Source organism: Telopea speciosissima, chromosome 8 (genome assembly GCF_018873765.1).
Source record: "Telopea speciosissima isolate NSW1024214 ecotype Mountain lineage chromosome 8, Tspe_v1, whole genome shotgun sequence".
Lineage (NCBI taxonomy): Eukaryota > Viridiplantae > Streptophyta > Magnoliopsida > Proteales > Proteaceae > Telopea > Telopea speciosissima.
The window spans coordinates 9,462,664-9,481,699 of NC_057923.1; the positions used below are offsets into that span (position 1 = coordinate 9,462,664).

The following is a 19,036-nucleotide window of genomic DNA, read 5'->3' on the forward strand; positions in this document are numbered from 1 at the left end:
TACCCCTAAGCATGCTAAACCATACCAAATCGAAAAATTTAACACCCTTAAGATTACCTTTAAGAATTAAGATTTAGATCAGTGAATTGGCCAAATCAGTTGTAACTGATCCTGGTTCCAACCGATCCAATAAGATTCACACCCAAAACTAGGGGTGCAAGTTTGGCCCTGTCAACCTGACCCCGCCCTTAGCCCAAATAGGGCTGAAAATTTCTGACCCTGAGTCTGGGTTAGGTCGGGCCAAGGTTGAGGTCTCGGGATGAGCTCGGCCTGGCCCAACCCGATCCTTTTTAAGTTATACTCATAATTGGAAAACCAAGTTTTATGACTCGACTCTCCTTTCAGAAAATCTGGTGACTCGGCTTGGTTAAACCTAGTCAGGGCGAGTCATGTTTTTTTTTTTTAATATAAAAAATATGTATAAATGAATAAAAAATCAGAACAATTATAAAATACTCTTGATTATGCAACTCGATCTATCTATCCAACAATAGTTTGAAGGCTTCAAGCTAACCTAACAACAAAGTCTACACTCTAGAGGACCTGACTAAGGTATTATTGTATAAGGTCCAACCCAGGCTGATTATGGTAAGACTAATCAATTTAGACCAGCTTCTAAAGCCCGTATTTTAACCCCTTCTTAGAGTTCATGTCAAATAAGAAGTTAAGAACAACCCGGTTCTAAACATAGGTATATATCATGACAGAATTCTCTCTCTCTCTTTCTCTCAATATATATGTGTATTCATGGAAGAAACTTACAAGGAGGGATGCGCTCTTTATAACAGTAACCACTAACACAACTTTATGGTTTATGATATACATAAAAATATACCTATACACATGGTAGCATAATAAAAAGGTCCTCTAACAATGTATGACTAAGTGGGTCCCAAATCATTAATATACCTAAGATATTACGTCTTTTAATCTCTTCCAAGATGGCTCAAGAAGACCGACCTAACTTAGTCGGCTGTAACAGCTCACCATCCACTCAGTCAGATCATAATATAAACCGACCCGAACTATAAAAGGAATAGTGTCTGACAGAGGTAGAAATTCACATTTATTACTCTTATTTACCTATTGCCCGATTTTGACTTAATCATCAGAGTTACCACGAGTTAACCTCGGGTTCATCCGACCATTCCCTATATCTTCTACCGGTCATCCACCTCAGCAAGTCCAGATTTAGGCGGTAACAGTTTACAATGGTTTTTCATTCATCTACAGATGGTACAAGGCAATTCCCAAATCTATTGATTTGCAAAATGGAGGTGCTTCAACTGGAAAATGAAAAGTTGCAAAATTGTTTCGTTGTGCTTGTGAAAATTGAAAACTGCATAACATGCAAGCATAGAAGTTGAAAGGGTTATGGAGAAAGGAGTGCAAGAGACTCAAGGAGTCATGTTTTTGGTCAAGGCCGTTTTACACAGTTTCACGTTTAGTTTAGGCTTAAGTTTGGCTTTTTATTAATTATTACTTATTGCATTTATTTTTTTTTATCAAATAACTTATTGCATTTATTGATACACTCAGCAGTTTTTACCAAAAAAGAATAAAAAAATACGCTTAGCAGTCATTTAGTCAAAGTGATAATATTTTAAAATTTGACAAGACTCGCCCAGTTTTATGTGACTCAGGTATCGAGTCTTATTTGACTCGGACGAATCCTAAGGGGTCTCTCATTTTTCACCTTGGTAGAGACTCTTGGTCAGGTTTTCCAAAATTTTGACTCAATTCGGGTGACTTGATCGAGTCAAAACCTGGTTTTCCAACTATGGTTATACTAGAAAATATGGGAAAAATATCTCTACTTGGTGGTGTTTCCTACACCCTCTCATAGGGCACCATGGGATGACGCCTCTGCTCCTTGGGCACATACCCATGCGTGCTCACCTATTGGCCCAGACACTTGTGTAGAGACCTTGCAACCAAGTAGAGATCTCTTGCCCAAAAAATAGGGTGCCTTGCTCACCTATCCTCTCATTATTCTCACTGTACTTTTAAATGTATATGAAGGCATGAAAGATTAGATTTTAGTTGAAAAAAAATCAGTTTGCTCCTTAATTTTACTAGGATAAACTCATAGTTTTACTCTCGTACTTTTACAGAACAATCGTATTAAAAATACATATTAAACACGTACCGTATCATTGTCATACACGTTTTACTATTATCATATAGATCAATTACTTACCTTACGTATCCGTTCTCATATTATTGCCGTACCCGAACTTACTAATTATGTTCCACCCATATTATTGTTCCCCTTCCCCATGAAAATCCCCTTCATCCCATCTTATTTGAATGGTTTTCCCATGATGCCCATCCCTTTGCTCGTAACTACACATGGGCAACGGAGAAAACTCTCCCTCTTATCTACTTTATTGAGTTTTTACCAATTTTGATCAATCTTATAGCTCAAGCCAATCGATTTTAATCTCTAGTGATATTTAGAAATCTCTACCAAAAAAAAATAGATATTTAGAAATCAAAATCAAAATCAAACTCAAACCGATAAAATACTAGTTCCAAGTTTCGTCTATAGCAGCACGTGAGGGATTGAAAAACACCTCAAACGCGAGATCCAAGGACAATTGAGGTTTTTTAGCAAGATAAAGAATGGGTTATTGAAGAGCCTAATCCAATTAACGAATGGAGAGTTAAATAAGAGAATCTTTTGTTCCTTCCGGTTCTCATATTGGTTGACCCAGACGTGGATGGTCCACTTTCTAAAACTGGACCAGACCCTGTTCTAGTCGGAGAAGGTCAGTTCTGCTATTGTAAACATTAATTCCTAATGCGGATATGCTTCTATGTATTTGGTAACATTATTATCGATGGTTTTAGTACACGGTATCAGAACAGGTATCAATCAACACGGAAACTGATATGGTATCGATATCAGCATGGATCGATAGTATTAGACAAATTTGCCCCTGATTCTCTTTGAAATTTTTTATTTTTATTTTATCATTTTACCCCTTGTTCGTACTGTATCACCGATGCAGTATCAGGATTGGCATGGATACCAATACTTAGAACCATGAGTTTAGCTCCACTTCAACTCCTATTTGGACATTGAGTTGGAATCAACTTTGCACCCCCAAAAAAAAAAAATGGAATCAACTTGATAATACTAATCTGATGGTCAAAATAGTATCCACTAGTGAGTAACAACTAACAATGACCATACGATGTGGATCAATTAATACTTATTGTACACAATAATACATTAACCAAGATGCTTTAAGCCCCTTGGACCTAACCCTAATACTACATTTTTATATATATGTAATGGTTATGTTTGCCATATCAATTTTCTTTGGTGTAAGCTCACACCGGTTTGACAGGTTACAGCCGGTTAATAACTCCTACGGTTAATGAAGGTGACCGGAAATTGAACGTGAAGTTGCCTCTCCAGTCTCCACACCCTCAATTCTTATAACATATATCGTCTCTCACACATGAACTCTCTCTCTCTCTCGTCTGTGTGTCTTCTGTAATGCGGAATACAATTTTCTTCTTCGAAGCCTCTCTCAAGAAGTCTTTTTAATTATCGGATTCCCTCCCAAGGTTTTCTTCAGACAGGTCCGAGATTTTCTTCGTTTGCTCTTCTTCCTTATCTCTCTCACTCTCGCGCTGTTTAGAGCTCCTTCTAGAGGAGAAACGAAGGGTCTTTTCTGGTGTTCTTCGTAATGTCTGTTTTTCATATTTTTTTTTGAATTTTTTTTTCTATTGCTTTTCTGTGCGTTTTCTTTTTTCTGCTGTTTCGTTCTGGTCAAGTAATCGTTTTTTTCTTTTCCGGTTATGTTAAGGATTTGTTGTTGAAAGGTGATCTTTTGTCAGGTCCCAATTGAATTTCTTTTGAGTAGATCTGCTCCTGGGCTTTTACTTCTCGGCTTAAATTTCGAAGCGATTCTGTAAAGTATTTAGGACGAAGGAGTTGATTTCTTTGTTTGTGGCTTTAATCGCCTTCTTTTGAAGGGAAGAAAAAACTAGCATGATTTGTTGAGAAGGAACAGGAGGAGTTCTTGCAGAGATGAAAAGGGGTAGAGAGGATAGTTACATGGGCTCTCAACTCAAACGGCCGCTCATTTCTTCCCGAGGGGAAGCGTAAGTCTTTTATCTCTTCTTAATTTCTTCCTGATTTTTATTTTTATCTTTCTATTGTTGCTTCCGTGCTTTCCTCTATGGTTTTGGTCTGCTTTGTTATTTTGAATATCATTTTCCTGATAATGAGATTAAACTTGCTGTTATTCTACTCACTCTAGTTTTCCATGGGGTGGGTTGGGGGGGGGGGGGGGAGGTTGGTTCTGAAGGGAAATCTCTGATCGGGAAGTTCCATCTCCAGTTGGTTTCCTTCTTACAAGTGATAAAGGAATTGTTATTTTTATGAGCACATATTCTGATCTCTTACCGTGGTTTCTATTGTTAACTTAATGTTTTAGAAAATATATTCATCATTCTATTGCAAAGCTCATCGATTTTCGGTTAATTATGTATATGATCTTGCTGGCAATTAAGTTCTGGGCAACCTCAACTGGGTGGAGGAGGAGGAGTTGCACAGAAACTAACCACCAACGATGCCTTGGCTTATCTCAAATCGGTGAAAGATATATTTCAAGATAAAAGGGACAAATATGATGAGTTCCTTGAAGTCATGAAAGATTTCAAGGCCCAAAGGTTTGATCATTATCCTCATCCTCTGATTTGGGTTTGTTGATTATTTCTGGCATATTACTGAAGCACCTTTTATCTCGTTGTCGTTGATCTTTGTTTGCAGAATTGACACTACTGGTGTTATAGCAAGGGTGAAAGATTTATTTAAAGGACATAGAGATCTAATATTGGGCTTCAATACCTTCTTACCGAAGGGTTACGAGATCACCCTTCCACTTGAGGACGAGCCTCAACCAAAGAAGCCTGTTGAATTTGAAGAAGCTATCAATTTTGTAAACAAAATAAAGGTTGAAACTTCTTTCTTACAGTTGAATATGGAATTCCATTCCTGTTTTCTGTTGTAGTTGTATTTTCCAGTTTTTTTTTTATTTTTTTTATTTTTTTTATGTATCTTTTAAATGGTTCGGTACTTGCAGACGCGGTTCCAAAATGATGATCATGTATATAAATCATTCTTAGACATTTTGAATATGTACCGGAAGGAGAACAAATCCATCACTGAGGTCTATCAAGAGGTAAATTTGCAGCACCTTTTATGTCTACTCTTTCAGTTCTATATTAGCAATTGTAGTTTTTCTACATCCTCTGTTTGCAGTACACTTCCTTTTTGCAGCTCTTTTACTATTTTTAGGTATTGGATTATGTATCTTTGCAGGTAGCTGCTCTTTTTCGTGATCAGCCAGACTTACTCGATGAGTTCACGCATTTCCTACCAGATACTTCTGCAGCAGCCCCACCCCAGCATGCTCCATCAGGCAGAAATTCTTTCCAGCGAACTGTGCCTACATTGCGGCAGATCCATGGGGATAGGGTAATTGTGTATTTTCTATTTCTTCTCGACTTTTTATATATTTTCCTTCTGGTGAGGTCTTTCCTGATTAGCTTTTAAGTTAACGTCCTGCATATATCCCCCGTTATCAGAAATCCCATGCAGACCGTGATCTCAGTGTTGATCGTCCTGATCCTGAATATGACAAGCTAGGAATGAAAGGGGATAAGGATCAGAGGAAGCGTGCTGAAAAGGAAAAGGAGAGGAAAGACGACCGGAAAGACCGTGATCGGGATGACAAGGATATTGAGCATGACAGTAATAGGGACTTTAACAGCATGCAGCGTCTTCCCCACAAAAGGAAATCTGCACGGAGGGTTGAAGATTCTGTTGCTGACCAGTTGCACCCAGGTGGGGAGGGTGCTGAAAACTTTGGACATCCTATTTCATCCTCTTATGATGATAAAAATGCCTTCAAGAGTGAGTATAGGTTATATACTTGTCGAGACAAGATTGCATGCATGGATGTATTGTGTGCTGGCTATAAATGCAGTTTGAAACGTTATTTGTTTTCTCTAACTTTATAAATTTTCCTTACTTGTATCCTATTGTGATTATTGCTTTATTAATTTTTTTTAAGTGTATGGATATTTAAAGATCACATACCGAATGACTTTAGGGGATTATTATTATGTCTCTTGATAATCAGTGTTACATGATCATATTTTATTATTTTGCCATGGTTATGAATAAAAAGGCGTTGAGGCTTAAGAGCCATGGTCAATATGCTTTGTTCCATGCACTAGAGCATAATACCTTTCCATACAACTTTCCGTGATTATTTATAGATTGTTTAGGTAGCTGGTAGAGTCTGTCTTATCTTATCCTGTTTCCAACCTTTTAATAAACTTTGCTGCCTATGCTCTTTGGTGATGAATTTTCCAGATTAATAACTCTCAGTTTCTGTGATTGAATTGTTAATAACAAAAATATTTTTTTCCCTCCTGATTTCCTTCCTTTTTTTTTGGGGTGCGGTTCTCTTACATTCTACTGGTAGTTTTTAGCTAATAACATCTTTTTACTCAATGTCATCCAGGTGTACAAGCCCAAGAATTCCCTTTCTGTGAGAAAGTCAAGGAGAAGTTACGGAATCCAGATGAATACCAAGAATTCTTGAAGTGCCTTAATATTTATAGCAATGAAATAATTACAAGATCTGAATTGCAAAGTTTGGTATGCCTTGTTTCATCCAGGCTTTTTTCTTTCTCCCCCCCTCCCCCATGGCAGCTTGTCAGGCTCTCTGATGATTCACAAGAAAAATGAAATATAATTTGCCATTGCTTATTATGTGAAGCCATTAATTTTATGCACATTGTCTGCCAGCAACAATTTGCTTCTATATTTATCATGTTCTTGTTTGAGAAAGTAATTGCCATATCAGACGTTACAAAACCATTTGCAATAAATAACATTAATAGTAGTTAAGAGTGTTTGTTCCATACACAAGCTCAGGCTTCCAACTGATAATACATGGGCTCGAGTCTACGGGTGGCCATTTCATGCAAAAAAATGCCGAAGGTTGGGACCGACTGCAGTCCACTTCTCCTGGTACCCTGTGAAAGGTGGACGTGCACTAGGTTACAGCCCTTTTAGTGTATTCTACTTAAATGAATAATCTGCAATAAAAGTATTGTCTCATAAAAACCAAATTGATGCACATAAATTTAATGAAAGGTGCAGATGAATTAGGATTTGCAGCTGCCAAATTCTAAATATTCGCGTAAGCTAGCCGTCAGATTGTGCTATAGGACATGGTGCCTTCAGTGTACTGGTGGAAGGCATCTTTGGATTTTCTAGTCAGGTGCTGTTGCACTGGAAACTGCTTGATCTTTTATCTTTTCCAAATGAAAAATCAAGATGTCTGGTTATTGAGAAAAAGAATAATTTCCAGTTGTGCTTAATACTTTTCTTTCCTTCTTTAAATTTTAGACACCAAATATCTCCTCCTAGGAATATGGAATGGCATTGAAGTAATACAAATGAAAAGATGAACAAAAAACATTACCGTCCCAGTGATCTTGGAAAGAGTCTATGTGTTTCCTCCTCTAAACTCTACAACTTGAAGACCATAAAAGAACCTTCACTTGTTGTCTACTGGCTGAAGGGGCCATCAAAAAAATTATCTGGTTTCCAATAGTTCCAAACAGAGTAAGACCGAGAATAGGAGATTCAATGAATTGCCACAGTGAGAGAAGCCTTCTCAGGGCATAGCTTTAAGATAGGTTGTGAGGTGTAACCCACTGTGTACCAAATGGATCCCAGAAAAAATTGAAGCCAAATCTTAGGGGGAATAATGTAGAAAGAGTCTAACTGCCTCAATGCCATCTTTGCCCTTATTTGGACAATACTCTTCCTTTATATGTTGTGATTAATCATGAGAAGTTCGCATACATGTTTTAAATGCCTGAGATAAATTGTTAGGTATGTCATAACTATTAATGCATTTGTAATTATACTGCTCCATTGTTTGCCAAACTATGTCTATTGTCTGGTCAGTAGTTTTAGCTAATCTTGCTGCCAATTTGTGCTCCTTTTCACATCAGACAGAATTCTCCCTGTCCCTTTTGATTACCAAAACATTTAAAATTGGTTTCTAATACATATGCAATGTCTTCAGCATTGCCAAGGGTGGAAAAGGAATAAATATGTAAATTGTGCCATAAATCGGGATTGCAATTGCCACAACCAATGATGAAGTTCAGTCAAATATGTTTCCTCCTTTGGAGAATATGACATATGATTATGACACCACAAAGAATATAACCAGAATAGCAGAAGTCCTTCCCATAGAACTCTAGCCTCTATTTAGCCATAGCATTTAGTGCCACCAATTTAAGTAAGGTCTTTTAAGATTTTTGTTTGTGAATCTTTGATGACCTATGCCATGAGAGATTTGTTTTTCTGAATTATTACAATTTTTTTGGTCTAACAAGGGTGTCCGGACCTTCGACCGACTACTCCCCAGGGCACGCGTATATGCCCCTACACACACGCATCGGGTCAGGTCCGGATTCTATGGGAAGTATAGAAGCCCTAAGGGGGTAAGAGGAGTCGAACTTAGGACGCATGTCGATTTAGGCACGCTCCCTTGCAACCTGAGCTACACCCTTAGGGTCAAGATTTTAGGTCTCGGTTTTGCCCCTGGTTTCGCCAGGCCACGAAACTGAGGTCTGCCGAGATCTCGCTGGCGAGTTGGTGTATTTTTTTTTTCTGTCTTGACTCAGTGGTGGGTTTCGGTGGCTATATGGCCAAGATAGGTCCTGAAACTTGACATCCACCCTATTTTAGGCCTCCTAAACACAATGGAAACATTAGTTTTTACAAATTCAAACCCAAAATGGTAATTTGACTTCGAACCCTATGTTGGTAGTCTACGACGTAGGTGAGCTGTACCCTAGGCTATTATTCCACACTATATTTACAACACATATAATTAAAGGAGAGGTGTAAAACAACTTAATTAAGTACTAGGAATTAAAAAACATCAAACCATAAACCATTTACGCATTAGGCATCATATTCATAATCATACATGGTGATGGTTTGACGGTTTGTTAATAATTGTTAGAAACTTGGAAAGAGACATAGATTAAATATGATGCAATTAGGTGTAGGTTTAATTAGGGATAATAATGTAATTTTTCTTTTTACTCTCATCTTGTAGAGTCGTTAGTGGGAAGGTAAGAGTTCAATTTTATTTAAATTTGGGGCAAGAGATCTCTACTTGGTCGCATGGTTTCTACACAAGCATTTGGGCCAATGGGTGAGCATGCCTGGGTATCTACTCAGGGGGCAGAGGCGTCATCTCATGCTGTCCTGTAAGAGGGCGTAGGAAACACCACCAAGTGGAGATCTTTTTCCCTTAAATTTTTCTTCTGTTTTGGATTAAATAGAGTTAGAGTCTAGGTATGATTTCAGTTTTACAATAGGATTAGGATTTATGTTGCTTTAATCCATAAAAGGGCATGTAACCCAACGATGGGGATAGATTTGATTTTGGAAAATTGAATGAAAGTTTCGTTGGTGTGCTGCCAAGAGCTGCGTGTGCGCAAGATCTGTACCTCCTCTTTTCAGTTCATTCCTTTATTCCAGGTTAATCTCACCTTTAATCTTCTCTTACATTCTTCTTTTCTCTTCTTTATTATCCTTGCTCCCTGGTTATTTCATCTCTTTGTTTGGGTGTGCCATTGTTACTCTTTTCTGGGTGGTAATAATAGATTTTAGAGAAAACGTTGCTGAATCATTATTCCCGATCGACTGGCCCTGGAATTTGGGTCGAAGGCAGCCTACCCTTAGATGAATCAAACCCCTATACTTAAACCCTGAAAAATCCCTGTTAGGATTGGTGCCACTCCCAGGGTCCTTCAAATGTCTTTTTTTGTTATGTTCCCTAGGGCTTGCAACTTCAAACAAAGGCGTTTCACTTGTTATTGTATATACTATTTTCCCCAGTTAACTGCAATATCCTTTTGAGTTCTACTTTTAATTAATCTAGGAAAGTATTCTAGTAATTGGTACTTCTTCATTTTATGACTCTTTCTTTATGTTTCTTATGGAATTGTTATCACAGTTTGTTTCTTACAGTTCAGAATTTTCTCTGATATTCTTTCTCTTTTCAGGTAAGTGATTTACTTGGAAAAGATCTCATGGAAGGGTTTAATGACTTTGTGACTCGATGTGAAAGAGGTAAGGCTTGAAACCCCCACCGTCTTCTAGGTTATGTGCTCCAGATTCAGATATTGTCTGACTGTTTCTAATTGGGGCAACTCTTGCAGATGGGTTTTTTGGTGGAGTGATGAGTAAAAGTATGTAAAAGGACACTTTCACCCTCTTGCTTACTTTAATTATAGAGGCTCCTCTCAAATGCAATTTTCATGCCATTTTGTTACAGATGTCTCAGAAACATTTATTCTATTTCTCAAATATTTAGCCATCTGATACGTATTTTGCATGATCTTTATCAAATTTTACATTCACTGCAGAACCTTTTTGGAATGAAGGACATCAACCAAAATCAGTGAAGGTTGAGGACAGGGATAAAGAGCGGGAACGTGAAGATCGTGAAAGGGATAGGGATAAAGAAAGGGAAAGACTTGACAAAAATTTAACAAGCCACAAGGTTCCCTCTTATCCAAACAAAGAGAAGTTTAATCATAAACCAATTTCGGAGCTTGACCTCTCTAATTGTCAACGCTGTACTCCCAGTTATCGGCTTCTGCCAAAGAATGTATGGGATCCTTATTCTGGGCTTGTATTTCATTTTAGAATTTTCTTTTGCGTACTTGTCGGCATGACATATTGATTACTTGATGCCTGTTACTCTGCAGTATCAAACACCTGCAGCAAGCCAGAGAACAAATCTTGGTGCTCAAGTATTGAATGATAATTGGGTGTCAGTGACTTCAGGAAGCGAGGATTACTCTTTTAAACACATGCGCAAAAATCAATATGAAGAAAGCTTGTTTAGATGTGAAGATGATAGGTAAAAAGCTTGCTGGAGATTTTCAGCAACATTTTTTCCCCTTATATATGCTGATTTACATTATCACCTTGTGACTTGTGTGGGATTGATGTTTTTTTGTTCCCTGCCTCCCCCTTTTCGTAGGGTTTAACTTTGTTGCATGTGTTATTCATTTTGAAATTACTGATTTCCCCCCCTCCGGGGTTAGTTTGAATTGCTAATGTTTTTGTTTCTTATGTCTCAGGTTTGAACTGGACATGTTGTTAGAATCAGTGAATGTAACTACCAAGCGTGTAGAGGAATTGTTAGAAAAGATCACTGATAATACAATCAAACCAGACAGTCCAATTCGGATTGAGGACCACTTCACTGGTTTGTATATGGAAGTTGATTAAAGGATTTTACCAGAGATATATTCTCAAAATGTCATTTGAGCTTCATCTATCCCCTTTTGTCTTACTTTTCTTTCTTGTTTTTTCTTGTAGCTCTGAATCTAAGGTGCATTGAACGTCTATATGGTGACCATGGTCTGGATGTGATGGATGTGTTAAGAAAGAATGCAACACTTGCATTGCCTGTTATATTAACTCGCTTGAAGCAGAAAGAAGAGGAGTGGACGAGGTGTCGTTCAGACTTTAATAAAGTCTGGGCTGAAATTTATGCAAAGAACTATCACAAATCTCTTGATCATCGTAGCTTCTATTTCAAGCAACAGGATACTAAGAGTTTGAGTACAAAATGTAAGTTAAATCTTGAAATTTTATCTTTAGAGATGTTCAATGCCAAATACTGTTTACTTTAAGTTTGTTATGCCATCAAGAACACTCCATTATTATCAAGGGATTCTCAGAAATAATAAATTATTGTTAAGAGATCAAATATCAGAGTAACTTCAATGGTTTCTTAAGGGTGATTTCTTTGGGGTTGACTTCTCTGGAGTTAGCAACGTTAATAACAGCAAGAGTGTCTTGCAATTGAGTTGACATTTCAACATTAAATTTTGAGATGCTAGAGTACTCATCTTTTACAAAAGATTGAATTCAGTGGTTTGAATATTTAACTGAGACAGCATTTAGGAGGCTCAGTTGGAGGTGTGAGGCCTACTTGTACTCCAAAATTGTGTGCTAGACTAACTGCCGTATGGCAGTCATAAAACGCTTGTCATGCTAGGGCTAGCGTAATGCCAATTCTGCTACCAACTTCCATTAATGTAATTCTTGAAGACAAATTTGATAGTTGATGGTAGAAGTTTTCTATGTGTTATTTACAATTGTGTGTGTGTGTGTGTGTGTGTGTGTGTGTATATATATATGTATAGGGAAAATCTTGTTGTAACCAAAGTTGGTGAAAAAGAAGTTTTAACCTCAATATTTCCCCCCTGTGGAGGTAAATCCTGTCATTTCGTATAGACAATGACAGCTCTTCAAAATGACATAATGAAAAGTCACTTCCAAATTAATTTGAAAGTCCTTTTTTACCCATGACTCGAATAACTTTTAGAAATAAGAAAAGAGAATCAAAAGAAGGTTACAATTTCTCACTTCACCACCTTGGTGACAACAAGATGCACCCATATATCTAATATTATATATGCTTTGCTATTGCGTATGCTTTTCTGTTTTTGTGATTCAGCTATGGTTCTTTTACTGTACAGCTTTGTTGGCTGAGATAAAGGAAATCAATGAGAAGAAACGCAAAGAAGACGATGTTCTTCTTGCTATTGCAGCTGGGAACCGACGACCTATTATTCCAAATCTGGAATTTGAGTACTCTGATCCAGAAGTTCATGATGATCTATATCAACTTATAAAATATTCATGTGGAGAAGTTTGCACAACCACAGAACAGTTGGATAGAGTCATCAGGATTTGGACAACCTTCTTGGAGCCCATGTTGGGTGTTCCTTCTCGTCCTCAGGGTGCAGAGGACACTGAAGATGTTGTGAAGGCTAAGAGTCATGTAGTCAAGAGCAGTGGAGCAAGCATAGTGGAAAGTGATGGCAGTCCTGGTGTTGATGCCGCTGCTACTAATTCCAAACAGTCAAACCCTGCCAGAAACAGGGATGATAGCATGCCACCTGAGCAGCAGGGGAGTAGCTGCAGGGCTAGGATAGAAAATGGAGATGCCATGGTTAAAGAAGATGGCTTACATGATGGAGATCGAGGTGCCCGTCGAGCTGACAATCTTTCCAGTACTTCTCAGCAAGGAAAAGTGCAGAATAATGTCTCTATGGCTGGTGAAATGTCTGGAGTCAACATAAATGCTACTTCTTATGATCGATTGACCGAATCTAATGCATCACTTGCTAATAGAACAGAACAAAGTCATGCTAGAACAGATACTGAAATTACACCAGGTTTGTGGCATGTTCTCTTAACTTTTTAATATAATTTTTCTTGATATATACAGTTAGCTTTGTGATTTCATTTTCTTTCCATGGGCTGAGTTCATAGCATGGATACTGAGATACTTGTTTCATTGAAGGACAAAGCACAACTCCTTCCCGAACTGGTCACACTGCTACCGAGGGTGGGCCCGAGTCTAGGCTTTCTAATGAAGTTTTACCTTCGCCGGAGGTATTATTTTCTGATCTAAAAAAAAAGATGAATTGATTTTATGATGTGGAAAATGTATACTTTCTCAATCATTAATTTGTGTTTTCTGTTGTCTGGTTGCTTTAACCATTGGGAATATCTGCATAGTTGAGGAATTAAAATGTGGGTTTACTTGCGGACATATCTAAGTTAATGTTTTAAAATCATGGCTCATAATTTGCCTCTGCTGGTTGTTCGTTACGGATTTTATGAGCACAAAGAATGGGAGGGGAGTTCAATATAGTTCTTGGGTGATGGTTGGATAAGCTTCTGGAAACAACTCTTTGGCTTCAAGAAGCAGACCTTTGTTGCTTTTGTTTTATGTATATAGATATATAATTTGGGAAGGGGGGGGTGGACACTGCTTGCCGGGGCAGACAACTCTGGCATGGTTTTCTGTCATGTGGCAAGTCAGTGGGGATCTAAATTTCACTTGGAGGTAGGGTCCGCCCTCCCCTAGTCCGGTGTTCCTTCTGCCCAAGGTCCATTAGTTAGCCTGATTGCCTGCTGTGCATGGTAATGATTATGATCTCCACTCTTGTGATCTTCATATGTACATATTGTAAGATGTGCATGTGTTTTTTTGGTGTTATAGGATGGGGAGAGTACAAGGCCTGTCATATCAACCAATGGGGTGGTTACAGATGGCAACAAGGTCCGTAGATATCATGAAGAATCTGTTGGACGCTTGAAAGTTGAAAGAGAGGAGGGTGAATTATCACCAAATGGGGATTTTGAAGAGGATAGCTTTGTGGTATATAGAGATGCTGGTGTTGACACCTTGCCTAAAGCAAAGGATAGTACTGCAAGCAGACAGTATCAAGCCAGGAACGGGGATGAAGAAGAAATGTGTTGTGGAGAGGCAGGAGGAGAAAATGATGCCGATGCTGATGATGAAGGTGACGAAAGTGCTCAAAGGTCAACAGAGGACAGTGAGAATGCCTCTGAGGCCGGTGATGTCTCAGGGAGCGAGTCTGGTGATGGTGAAGAGTGCTCCCGTGAAGACCATGAAGAGGAGGAGGAAGATGCAGACCATGATGTGCATGATGCTAAGGCTGAAAGTGAAGGTGAGGCTGAAGGGATGGCTGATGCGCATGATGTTGAAGGAGATGGCACCTTATTGCCATATTCAGAACGTTTTCTACTGACAGTGAAGCCACTTGCAAAACATGTCCCTTCAGTGTTACATGACAAAGAAAAGAAGGATTCTAGAATTTTCTATGGAAATGATTCCTTCTATGTGCTTTTTAGGCTTCACCAAGTAAGTTATGCTTTCGTTTTGAAATATGATCCATAGTCATAGTCTCTTTACTTAAATTCTTATTTTGATTTTGATTTGGCAGACACTGTATGAGAGACTACTCTCTGCGAAGATGAATTCATCATCTGCTGAAAGGAAATGGAGGACTTCAATTGATACAAGCCCTCCTGATCACTACACAAGGTAGTTTGGATTTCACAGTTTTAGTTGCTAACCAATTTAGAAGTGTCAATAGCATTTTAATTTGGATTTCTTTTTGGTCTTTATGTGCGGTACAGATTTATGAATGCATTATACAGTTTGCTTGATGGGTCTGCTGATAATACAAAGTTTGAGGATGACTGCCGAGCTATAATTGGAACTCAGTCATACGTGCTGTTCACTTTAGATAAATTGATATATAAACTTGTCAAGCAGGTAGGGTACCTTATGATTCATGATTTTTTCCTGTGTTGATATTTTGCACTGCAGATTCTAATTTATGGTTCTGCCACAGCTTCAAACAGTTGCAACTGATGAAATGGACAATAAACTTCTTCAACTATATGCATATGAGAAATCAAGGAAACCTGGGAGATTCGTTGATTTAGTTTATCATGAAAATGCACGTGTTCTTCTTCATGATGAGAACATATATCGATTTGAATGTGTAGGTCTTCAGTTGTTTTTGTTAAGTTTGGTCTAATCTGATCTTGTTGCACAGTGGGGAGGGGGCAAATAAGATTCATTGACGAAGATATTTTGTTTTTGTTGCAGTCATCCAGTCCAACTCATTTGTCCATGCAACTGATGGACTATGGGCACGAAAAGCCTGAAGTAACTGCTGTTTCCATGGACCCTAACTTTGCAACTTACCTGCAGAATGACTTTCTGGCAGTTCTTCCTGAGAGGAAGGAGATGCGAGGTGTTTTTCTGGGGAGGTATAGAGATGACCAATCAAAGTCATAACTTTTTCTATCTGCGAATGGGTCTGTGTTTTGTTTCTTTTTTTAAAGATACCAATTGTAATTGCAGAAACAAGCGCAAATGTGCATGTGATGATGAATTTTCTGGTACATGCAAATCGATGGATGGAGTCCAAATAGTCAATGGTCTGGAGTGTAAAATAGCTTGCAATTCATCCAAGGTATTTTGCTCTACACAGTGTTTCTTGATATCAGTTTTGGACAATTCATTCATGGCATTTTTGTGGCAGGTGTCCTATGTTCTAGATACAGAAGACTTCTTGTTTCGCACGAGAAGGAAAAGGATTTGTCTCCCTGGGGGCAGCTCTTGCCTTGATCAGGCAAAGTCCTTAAATGGGTATGCTGAAAGAGTGCAGAGGTTTCATAGATTGTTGTCTGGCTCCTAGCCTTGTGATGATGCCAACGGTAGATATGACAATTCCTTTCTTCTTCTTCTTCTTCTTCTCTCTCTCTGGGGTTGGATTGAGGGGGGTGGGGTAGTTGGGGGTTGGGGGCATGTCTGGCTGGTGATTCGTTGGGTTTGTATCTGGTTTATCAATACCAAACCCATCCCTATTAAGGTTTAATCAATCTTAATCGACCCTGCCTTGTCAGGCAAACAAATACTGACTTTGCAATGTAAGTAACTATGGTGGCCCATGGATTTCTTCTTATTTAGGAGACCTGACCCCAAATTTTTAAAGGTCTCAAGGTTCACACCAAATCATAAACTTAAGGGGCAGGGCAAGGTCGTTCTAGGCTTTGACCCACCCTGTTGCCATTTCTAATGTTGTTCTGAGTTGCTTCAATTTCAAAATCCACCTGAAGGTGTTGAAACATTCATCTGATGCTTCTGTCACTCGCTGGTTTAACAATTATGATTATTTGATATTATTCATTTCCTTCCAAGTGAAGGTTGATGGTCAGGGAGTGCTAACATGGCAGGTCCAAACTGAGGGAGGACCTTGTGAGATAGGTGTTTGTGTGAGTTCAGTTTTCACATCCATGGCCACATACTCGGTAGCCCTTGATATTGTGAAATTTGCTGCTGAAGCAAACATGGTCTTGGAACATTTTTTGCCACATTATGTGGTCAATAAGCTGAAACTTTCTATGAGAGGGGATTACATGGGAAAGATTCAGTTTATATGTTTCAGAATCATGCCATCTTCTACCTTTTCCATTGGAATCTCACAGAAAATCAGGTTTTAATTATGAAATTGTGGCAAGCCAGTACCATGGTCAAGTCCGCTGTTAGCCTGTTATAGTCATTATGTTTATGTTAATTTTTTTTATGCAAGTTGTTTACCCCTTCCCCCAAATTGAATGACTGACAAAATCTTCATTATTTTTGGATATTCTTTTTTTTACCAAGTTAGAATATGAAAACTGGTGATATTCATGCCTTCTGTACATGTTCTTTTGGGTAGGTAGTTGAACCCAGTTAGGTGCATATTCATGAGAGGAGGATTGCCAACATTTGCTCGAAGCTCAAAAACAAGAAAACTTCTGAGGTGTCTTTCGTACATTCTCATCTCTCTAGTCAACAACATAATAACCAGAGAATAGGAAACAGCTCGTAAATGTAGTAATCTTTGTAAGTTCTTCTGTGGCGTTTTTGTCGCTATTTTGTAAATATAGTTTCTTTTCTGATGTAAAACATGGGATTTGTTTTTTCTATTCATTCTTGTACTCCTGGTGTGTCTCTTCTGCTTCTGCCCGGAAACAAGAGTTTAATTTTAATTTTAATTTTAATTTTTTTTAATTTCTTATTTATTCTATTTGGCTCAGATCTCTTGTCAAGTTTATCAGTATACTTGGGTACTTCGAATTGCCTAAACTAGACTTCCTTTTCACTGTAAATTCTGTTAAAGTTCTTAAACGAATTCCAGAAAAGTTTTTGAAAAAGAAATTCGAGGGGATAAACTCAGATGTTGTAAAGTTTTTGGTAAGAAAAGTAAAATAGCATTAGAAAAGAAAGGATTCCAAATTCTCAGTTGCAAGAGTCTTAAAATTTTCAATTCTAGCCATGTAAGCTAAACTATGAGATACATATATATAATCCCTATCTTGTTTCATAATGTTACATTCCGAAAATATACTAAGAGTGGATTTGGACTCTGAATGAACTCCCAAAGCCATTTCCAAGCAGAGTTGTTTTCCATCCAATCTCTTAGTTCTGAACAATCAGTCCAGATGTATACAGTTGTGAGTTTGTGACTCGTAATGTTCTTGTTTGTTGCAACCCTTGAAGCAGCCTTCTTGCTTCTGCTTCCTGTACTTACAAACACAAAACTCTTTTAAGTTTTGGTAAAATGTAGACAATGTTGTTCCATATCCAAGAACCATTCTTAGGAACAAAGTTGAAACCAAGGCCAATAATACTATTGTGTTCTAAGTACTTAGCTTTGAGGATTCTAGACCATAGAATTGAAGGGTGCTTGAGAAGTCTCCAACCTAATCTAAGAAGAAGAGTTTCACTATGAGCCTGATTTAGGTGCAAACCAAGCCCTCCCGAGTTCTTTGGCTTGTAGATATTCGACCAAGGGATCAGAGTTATTGTAAAGTAATGTGACAGAAAAATCAACATAAAGTTTTGGTGTGTGGATGGATATGCGACATGCTGTATGTTGGGGAATCGTTATCCCCTCCAATTCGCTGCCCCCTCTAATTCTTCCAATTTCTCACATGAGGTGAAAATGACCATGTTACCCCTGTCCGAAAACACTGCTCAAGGTGGGTCCACTCCCCCATATTAGAGGAATTGGAGGTGATAATTATTGGTATGTCGGGGTGTTTCGGGGTTGGGGTTAGATTGGATATTCGGCTTTAGAAACATCAATTTTGTTCATTTATTTGTTTGGAAAATTTTCTCACCTCCACGGCTGAAGGGTTCATCCAAAATCCCCAAAATCTTTGGTTCATTATTATTCTCGTTATTAGTTTTTTTTTTTTTTGATAAACATGAAACATGTGCATAACATGTCAGGACATAGATATTTGACTAGCATCAGTACGGTGGTCTAATTTTATACGATAATTATTCCATGTAAAATGATAGAAAAGAAAAATGTTCTGCAACAAAAGATTTTTCATTGTTTAATTTAAGGACAATTTTCTTCCAACCATAGAGGACAATTCACCCACCATGACAAAGTACAAATCCCTCCAAGGGTTTTAGTATGTTCCAAAATACCCTCTCAATATCCATTCCCGTCCCTCGACGAATGGAAAGTGCATCACCTAAGGTATGGGAGGTCA

General features: G+C 38.2%; 1 protein-coding gene across 5 annotated transcripts; it reads left to right on the forward strand.

Moving 5' to 3' along the window:
• Positions 1-3,475: 3,475 nt before the first annotated feature.
• On the forward strand, positions 3,476-17,451 carry LOC122672868 (paired amphipathic helix protein Sin3-like 4). 5 transcript variants are annotated; one of them, XM_043870373.1, is made up of 24 exons: positions 3,476-3,594; positions 3,822-4,119; positions 4,531-4,689; positions 4,790-4,973; positions 5,103-5,201; positions 5,342-5,497; positions 5,608-5,935; positions 6,552-6,688; positions 10,135-10,201; positions 10,291-10,320; positions 10,498-10,742; positions 10,843-10,997; positions 11,221-11,348; positions 11,462-11,716; positions 12,631-13,332; positions 13,461-13,552; positions 14,166-14,831; positions 14,914-15,014; positions 15,110-15,248; positions 15,328-15,480; positions 15,588-15,751; positions 15,846-15,957; positions 16,027-16,201; positions 17,155-17,451. In XM_043870373.1, exons 2-23 carry the CDS (start codon positions 4,046-4,048, stop codon positions 16,180-16,182), a joined length of 4,302 nt encoding a protein of 1,433 aa, XP_043726308.1. In that variant the 5' UTR covers positions 3,476-3,594; positions 3,822-4,045; the 3' UTR covers positions 16,183-16,201; positions 17,155-17,451. The 5 variants fall into 5 exon arrangements, with proteins under 5 accessions (XP_043726308.1, XP_043726304.1, XP_043726305.1 ...); XM_043870369.1 differs by lacking the exons at positions 3,476-3,594; positions 3,822-4,119; positions 4,531-4,689; ... (3 more) ...; positions 5,608-5,935; positions 6,552-6,688 and having other exon boundaries at positions 10,146-10,206; XM_043870370.1 differs by lacking the exons at positions 3,476-3,594; positions 3,822-4,119; positions 4,531-4,689; ... (3 more) ...; positions 5,608-5,935; positions 6,552-6,688 and having other exon boundaries at positions 10,146-10,206; positions 17,206-17,451.
• Positions 17,452-19,036: the final 1,585 nt, after the last annotated feature.

Bases quoted from the DNA above. Each gene is read 5' to 3' on its own strand.
- LOC122672868 (XM_043870373.1), top strand. From the start codon at position 4,046: ATGAAAAGGGGTAGAGAGGATAGTTACATGGGCTCTCAACTCAAACGG. The intron at 13,333-13,460 runs GTTTGTGGCATG...GTTTCATTGAAG, and splicing joins AGATACTGAAATTACACCAG to GACAAAGCACAACTCCTTCC. The intron at 15,958-16,026 runs GTATTTTGCTCT...TTTTTGTGGCAG, and splicing joins TAGCTTGCAATTCATCCAAG to GTGTCCTATGTTCTAGATAC.